We start from the raw sequence: 8,138 nt of genomic DNA, 5'->3' as shown, positions 1-8,138 counted from the left end.
ATATTTTTTAGATTCAAAGATATACTTTTCGTAATTAGTACCTGCATGAGATGAAATTGTGTTTTTTGTTATTTAATTATATATAAGTACGAATTACATACTAATAAAATGATAAAATATGAATAATATTTTTCGATCTTACCGACAGAATAATAATAAAAATATGAACTGGTTTTTTAAAAAAAAAATTATCACCATTCCTAGCTAGATCGATTTATCGCCCCCAAAACCATTAGTATACTAAATTTCATGAAAATCGTTGCAGCCGATTCCGAGATTCCAATTATATATATTACATACTAGCAGACTCGGCCAAGCGTTGCTGTGGCTAAGGTTTTCGTTAGATTACATAGTAGTAAACTATTCAAGGGAAACGGTAGAAGAGCTTATTTGGAAGGAATACCTTATGTGAAACGTTGGTACTTTTAACACAGGGCCATCTGTTTCAATTGTATCAAATAATAAACAAACATTTGCAATAAAATAATAATGCGGGTAGAAATTGAGATGTAAGCTATCCTATCTCTTAAGTTGGACTAGACTGCTCACGGTGTGCCAATATAATTTAAAATCGGTTAAGTAGTTTAGGAGTCCATCGCGGCCAAACATCGTGACAGGAGATTTAGTTATTAAGATAACTGTAATTCAAGTTAATTTCTAAAAAAGTAAGTAATTTTATCTCTTTTTCTTATACTTGTGTGTGATTTTGGTATTTATTTGACAAGATCTGGTACTACAAATAATTGAGTTTTTACTGGGTTAGGAAAATTTGTGGAATGTAAATAATATATTTCATATTTCAGTTACCATTTAACTTTATTTAACTTATTTTTTAATAAAAAAGTGTATTAAGAATATCCATAGCGCAAAATCACCTACATCATGAGCACACCCCACATACACACCATCACGTACATACTCACACTTTTACATCATCACACAACACAACTAATTTAAGCTTAGTTAAATAAATTAAATCACAATTAGTCAAATGTATTAAATAATTTTTGTTTGTTTGTTCCCTTTTATAAATCTTTTTATTGTTAAATGTATCATGTATTCCATCTTTGGCTATATTCTCAGAGTATTTGTTTGTAATTATATATAATTTATATTAGCTGTAGGAGTACTAAATAAATAAATAAGCAAGTTACATATAGTAGCTTAGTTTAGCCAAGTTACATATAAAAGATTATTTTTCAAATAATGTCATAATTATATTCTTCTAATTTCTCTCAATAAAACCTCACTCAGAGTTCAAAGAATAAACATCGCACAGAAGAAGACTTCGAGTATTGCGCTTAGCAACATATATTGCGATGATGTTTTATTTAATAGATTTTGTAAATCAAATCTTATTTTAAATAATAAATAATTGAATCTTAAAATATATATTAAAAAACATTCTATTACATCCATGATCTAACTTGAGGCAGACAAAATGCCAGCGACAATAAAATTAAAAAAAAAAACGAGTCAGACTAATTTATTTTTATAAAACAAATTTCTTCTCAACATGTTCCCGGTCGAGCTGGTTTGTTACCCAGTTGTACAAGTGTGGGATGTTCGCGTAGAGTCCAGGTATACCTATGTTGCCACACCCGATACCGTAGGCCCCCAGACCCACCACCACATATCGTTTTTCAATACCACTGGTCTGTAATATATATAAAAATTATATAAAAAATCTTAAAGTTTATTCGTTATTCAGAAAGTACTTACTTCAACAGCACAAACAAGTGGGGAGCCACCGTCGCCTGTGCAGGTGTCAACCATACTTTCACCGCCGGCGCATGTCAGCGAATTGTGGAGTTCAAAGTATGGACCAAGACGAGAATTCGTCTGAAGCAAATATTCACAATCTTTCGCGCTTACAAGTGGTAGTGGGACCTGAAGATACATTATAAATAAAATTAAGTTATGAGTGAAATGTTTTAGATAAATATATTTGAATAAAAGTGTGTGGCAATTATTAACAACATTTTAACTAATCATATATTCAAATTATATATACTATTTCGACATATCTTATTTCTTTAAACGAGCAATTCTTGTATATTTACAGGGTGTCCCAAAAGTCGACGTCAAGTCGAAATTTTCTCATAGGTAATGCCACACCAGTTATTAGAAAAATTCAAAAAAAAATTAAGTCATGTATTTTTGAAGTTATGAATATTTTCCTTATATTCCAGAAAATGTACACCATGTGACAGTTTTTTCATTCCTGTTGTTACAAATATTTACTTTTTGCCAATTTTTTTTCTCTTACGTCATCCCGAATAGTGATTTATGTAACCTATGATCCTAAACCCTGTGCCGATCACTCGAACTTGTAGGAAAATGTCATTTTATACCGTACCAAGTTTTCAAAATTAATTTTTCGCACTAGTTCAACTGATCGTCCTGAAAAAAAAATGTACTACTCCAGTTGGCAAGCAGCTTTAAAAGTTTGCGCATTTAATAAGGATTCTAACGTGGTATAACACTTACTTCATTATTTCTTAGATCGGCCATAAAAAAAATTTTTGTTAAACAAAGTCTGTTTTTAAAAATCTCTTTGAAATTACAACTAATTATTCTAGCGCACCCAAAACGTTCCTAATGACCACAGCGTGGTTTAAATAAGATGAATAGAGACATTCCATAAAATGTGAGCGAGACAGATAGTGACGCTTATGACATACTTATGATTAGATTTATTACTTTTTTTATAAAAGATGTTCAAATTGCCGTCCTTCAGCTGCAATACAGGCTCGACATCTCCTTAAAAAAGATCGTGAAATGAAGCGGGCAAATCATCCATTATTCACAAATTCGACTTGACGTCGAGTTTTGGGACACCCTGTATAATTGGAATCTCGGAATCGGCTCCAACGATTTTCATGAAATTTAGTAGGAGGTTTTGGGGGGCGATAAATCGATTTAGCTAGGAATCATTTCTAGAAAATGTCATTTTATTTGTGTTTTATCAATTTAAACATAGAATTGCTCGTTTAAAGATGTCATAATTCGTACTTGAATAAAATTTCCAAAAAACACGATTTATAAGAAAAAAAATATCGTCATCCAGGTCCTTAATATAATGTAGACAAACACAAAAATAGCGCGTATTTGCGGATTCGGAGAAATTATCCAAGCCTTTTTTTAAAGAGTTCAAATAGGGTGCACTAATTATATTTTGCGGATGCCTATTCCAGTGAACCAGTTTGGCAGAAAGTTTAGGGTAATTGTATTATATTAAAAACTTTTAAAAAGTTTTCAGTCACTTTTAAAGATCCTACCACAAAATGTGTGTTCTAACTTAATATAAAGCTTCTCAATTCCTGGAACATTATAGTGGCCAGTAAGGATTTACAGGTTTTACTGAGATTACCTCCTAATCCTACAAGGATTAAGAGGTTAGAACAACATACTGGTTATATTAACCAAAATCAAAGGTTCCGGCTGAATTCTATTGTATTCTAAATAACAATGTCATGGACTATTACTATCGGTTATTACGACCAAATATGAGGACCAAATATTTTGGCTGTATTATTATAATTTTCTATCGAGCAGTGTTGGCCTAGTGACGTCAGTGTGCGACTCACATACCTGAGGTCATATGTTCGATCCCGGGCAGTGCACCAATGGAGTTTCTTTCTATGTGCTCATTTAACATTTGCTCGAACGGTGAAGGAAAACATCGTGAGGTAACCGACATGTCTTAGACCCAAAAAGTCGACGACGTGTGTCAGGCACTGAAGGCTGATCACCTATTAGATTTAAAAATGATTATGAAACAGATTCAGAAATCTAGACCTAAAGAGGTTGTAGCGCCACTTATTTATTTTTTATAATAATTTGTTCTGGTGGTCAGAACTTAACTCAAACTTTGTTTGAATACAATTTTCACGTTTCTCTAGCCCCTCTTATGAGAGGGAGAATATTTAAATTCCCTATATTTACAGTACATACAGGAACAGCTCTGGATCAGCAAAAGCGCCCGTGCCCTTGAACCCAAGCCCAAGACCCAAGAGTCTACTCGAAAGAGAAGAAAATTCAAGTGGAAGGAAAAACTAGTTTTTTTTTATAGAACAGGGGGCAAACGGGCAGGAGGCTCATCTGTTAAGTGATACCACCGCCCATGGACACTCTCAATGCCAGAGGGCTCGCGAGTGCGTTGCCGGCCTTTTATGAATTGGTACGCTCTTTTCTTGAAGGACCCTAAATTTGTTATTTTCCGTTTGTTCTGCGGCCACGTCAGCCTTACATATTACCTTTTTCAGCACTTTTACGAAATAACCCTGTCGTTCAATAGACGCTTCTCGGCCCCAGCCCATGGAGTAGCAATCCTCTCCTGGGGGAGGGACGGATGCCAAACAGGCTATACCAATATTTTCGGCTGCTCTGAACTCTGTCTCCAAAAACAATAGAGCAACGTCGTTGTATACAGAAGCTGGAAATACAAGAAACAATCACTACATCGTATAAAACAAAGTCGCTTTCTCTGTCCCTATGTCCCTTTGTATGCTTAAATCTTTGAAACTACGCAACGGATTTTGATGCGGTTCATTGCGTGATTCAAGACAAAGGTTTATATGTATAATAACATCCATTATAGTGGAGAAGTACTGTTATTTTTGAGGTTTCTAATGTGATGTCGTAAATAATTACATTTTTTCCGCTTACATTGCAAACGCAGGCTGAACCCTACGAGTTTTATCAAAATAATGCACTAAGTATTGTACACATTGAAAAGGTCTACAGAAAAGTCCGTGATGTCTATCTCTTATCGGTAACCCACATTTTTATATACAACGTTCACAGATTTTCTGTAGTGTATTTAGTATCAGCATTGCACCCGTGCGAAGCCGGGGCGGGTCGCTAGTAAAAAATAAAGTGCGCGCGTACAAAGTACACAAGCAAGAACTGTTTTGGAAGAACACCTTTTGTATGTCAATTAAAGTTTCCATTAAATTACCGAAAGAATCAAAATATCTTCTGAATAGAATCTTTAAAAGCGACTTAGTGCATTACTTATGGAAAAAGTGTACTATTCAATAAATTTTATTTATTAAATTAATTCGCTTCGCACGCGCTCCTAAACATGACTGCTATGGTTACATTAATACAAACCACAGTGGTTTTCAAATGTAGCAGATTGTAATATACTATATTATTTTGTAAAATAAAGAGAAAAAAAAAACATACTTAAGTATAAGTTTTCGTGTATAATAACTTTATTGACATTCCTCTCTTGGTGGAGATATTGCTCTTTCACTGTTTGCACGTCATATTCGCCAGCACGGCACTTCAACTGAAAATGTTTTCAAAGCAATAAAACTAATTAGAAGTGTGGTTGTTCTTTCATATACATTTAACACGCTGAAGGACTATTTAAATTTTACACAAATACCACTACAGAACTCCGTCGACCTAAAATTGGCTTTTATTTTTTATTTTTAAAAGTTTATTGTAAATACGGTTTACGGACGAAAGTTTAACGTGACAACCTTATAACAAAACATTGATGAAAGGATTGCATACTTGTCGAGTGTAAGGAAGATAGATGAGGCGCAAGCGTACAATGAGCGTAATGGGACAATGGAGGACTCAGATGCTTTTTCGTGTAGCATTCATCAATTTGAAAGACGTTGTCACGACAAAAAAGGAGTACTGTGGAAAAACAAATACTAAAATGTATTTACAAACCCCTATTCGTTAAACCGGATTTTATAATTTTTTTTATACAACAGGGGGCAAACGGGCAGGAGGCTCACCTGATGTTAAGTGAACCGCCGCTCATGGACACTCTCAATGCCAGAGGGCTCGCCAGTGCGTTGCCAGCCTTTTAAGAATTAGTACGCTCTTTTCTTGAAGGACCCTAAGTCGAAGTGGTTCGGAAATACTTCAGTCGGCAGCTATTTCGATTGTCCCCCACTTAGCTCAGAATATAAAATTAACATGAAAAGTTACGTCTGATTATGACGGATAACGGACGGAAAATAAAACGAATGATACGGACGGTAAAACGACGCTTCATGTGTCGTGTCCATGCGTATTGCTACTGATGATGCTAGTGACGAGTGACAAACGAATGTGCTGTTTCGCCTTTTTACATTATCCGATTACAAGCTTACCAGTTTTAAGACTAACCTGATTGGCTTGTAGTTTATTAAATACAAGCCAATGAGCGGTTGTTAAAACTACTCTGTGGTGTATTAATGCGCCGCCGCCGACGTAGTTTTTCGACGACCAAACGTCACTATCGCCTCTCCTGTAAACAAGGTCTATTTATATTGATTGTCACAAGAATCGGACGTCGAGGCAGAATACGAATTTCCACCCGAATCACCTCGACGTCCGCCGTTCCACAACTGCGCGTTTTTCTATGTAGTTGTTGCCGCGCACCACCACCTTGTGGAATCAGTTGCCCACTAAAGTATTTTCGAACCAATTCGACTTAGGGTCCTTCAAGTAAAGAGCGTATAATTGTTAAAAGAAAACTAATGTGTATAGAGACGAGAATCAATAAAGCTTTTTATAAATTTGACGAATATTTAGATGATTCTAATCTTTGGGATTGATTTGCTCCAGTTCAAACAATTTGTATCTGAAACTTGGCGATAAAAAAGAGTGGTTGAGAGTTTTTTGCCATTTCTTCTTGCCCACTTTGACTTGCGAACTTTTTTGACGTCATAAGTGTACTTTTTTACCCATATGAATAAAGTTGTTTTGAGTTTGAGTTTAACCTGACTACAGAGAAACGATAATACTTACGACATAACCGCGACCATGAAAGGATATTCGCCATAAAATGCACTGGTAACGTTGGTGGGTCTGAATGCTGGATCCTTCGGTTTGTATGGGCTCATTTCTATATTACTCCAGCCACATTCAGATCTGGATACTGTAGAAAACAAAACAGCGGTTGTAGCTGATGGAGCCCAGATGAGTTTCCAATTTGACAGCTAGCTTTCGCTGTCCTATGATCGAAAAACTCTCCGCAATACTATTGGATACGGTCAAGTGGAAAGGGCTGGTAATAGGGAGCTACTACCCAAAGGTGAGAACAATATGTGGGGCCGAATTTGCGCTTGGACACAAGTCTCACAAGTTAGTTCTTCTACCAAAGACAGGAAGATCAAGGTTTTGATTTACTCTTTTATTCTTAAAAGGCCGGCAACGCACTCGCGAGCCCTCTGGCATTGAGAGTGTCCATGGGCGGCGGTATCACTTAACATCAGATGAGCCTCCTGCCCGTTTGCCCCCTGTTCTATAAAAAAAACTTGCATAGCTCTCTTGAAAATAAACTAGTTACATGAATACTATATAATACATACAAGTTTTTCTTTGCATTGTGGGAAACAATCAAACTTCTACTCGATTCACAGTAGGTCATCGGTAGATCAAGAAATTTATAATACCTATGGATTTTTGGGCCAGGCTAGAAATGTAGCAACTGTCAGGAAATGTGGGAACATTCTGTCAGCATCTTATGGTTCCAACCGAAAGGTTATCTCTTTGAACCTCTTTCTTAATTTGCATTTAAAAGATAGCTTTTATATTTGAAATAATAAAAAACCAAAGAATAATTCTGTACTTACTTTTACTCCCAGTCGCATCAGGACTGGATAAGATAGATGGTTTAACTAAATGATTGTTCGGTATTGTGAAGGGACGTTGGGAAACTGGGAGGTTTAGTGGAGTTTGTTTGTTGGGAGGGTTTGGGATGGCAGGAGCACTATCGATAGAATTTTCGTTAGAATCCTCTACGGAGTCTGTGTTCTCGCCACTGTCTTTTATATCGCCGAGTTCACAGCAAACCTCTAAATAGTGACTGCAGGTTTTGCTGCCGTCTCTGGAAAACAAATAAAAAAATTTTTTTTTTCGATATTCTCGCAAGTCCATGGCCGATATCTCTTAACATCAGGTGAGCCTCCTGTTCTATATAAAAAAAAGTTGAATAAAAAATGTATATTTATTTATTTCGTAATCCTACAGCTAACATAAATTATATATAATTAAAAACAATTACACTCAAAATATAGCCAAAGATGGAATACATCATACATTTTACTACAAAAAGTTTTACAAAAGGGAACAAACAAACAAAAAGTATTCAATACATTTAACTAATTGTGATTTAATTTATT

General features: G+C 35.4%; 1 protein-coding gene across 1 annotated transcript; it reads right to left on the bottom strand.

Moving 5' to 3' along the window:
• Nucleotides 1-1,416: 1,416 nt before the first annotated feature.
• LOC123690362 (phenoloxidase-activating factor 2-like) lies at nucleotides 1,417-7,708 on the bottom strand. The gene is made up of 7 exons (XM_045633742.1): nucleotides 7,590-7,708; nucleotides 6,763-6,892; nucleotides 6,139-6,259; nucleotides 5,194-5,299; nucleotides 4,260-4,438; nucleotides 1,723-1,890; nucleotides 1,417-1,657 (listed from the first exon to the last, which is right to left on the bottom strand). The coding sequence occupies exons 2-7, from the start codon at nucleotides 6,855-6,857 to the stop codon at nucleotides 1,493-1,495; spliced, it is 834 nt and encodes a 277-aa protein (XP_045489698.1). The 5' UTR covers nucleotides 6,858-6,892; nucleotides 7,590-7,708; the 3' UTR covers nucleotides 1,417-1,492.
• Between the last annotated feature and the right edge of the window lie 430 nt (nucleotides 7,709-8,138).

The sequence above is a fragment of the Pieris rapae genome, chromosome 24 (genome assembly GCF_905147795.1).
Source record: "Pieris rapae chromosome 24, ilPieRapa1.1, whole genome shotgun sequence".
Lineage (NCBI taxonomy): Eukaryota > Metazoa > Arthropoda > Insecta > Lepidoptera > Pieridae > Pieris > Pieris rapae.
Note: the sequence above shows the minus strand (reverse complement) of the source record. Positions and strands in the feature narration are given on the sequence as shown.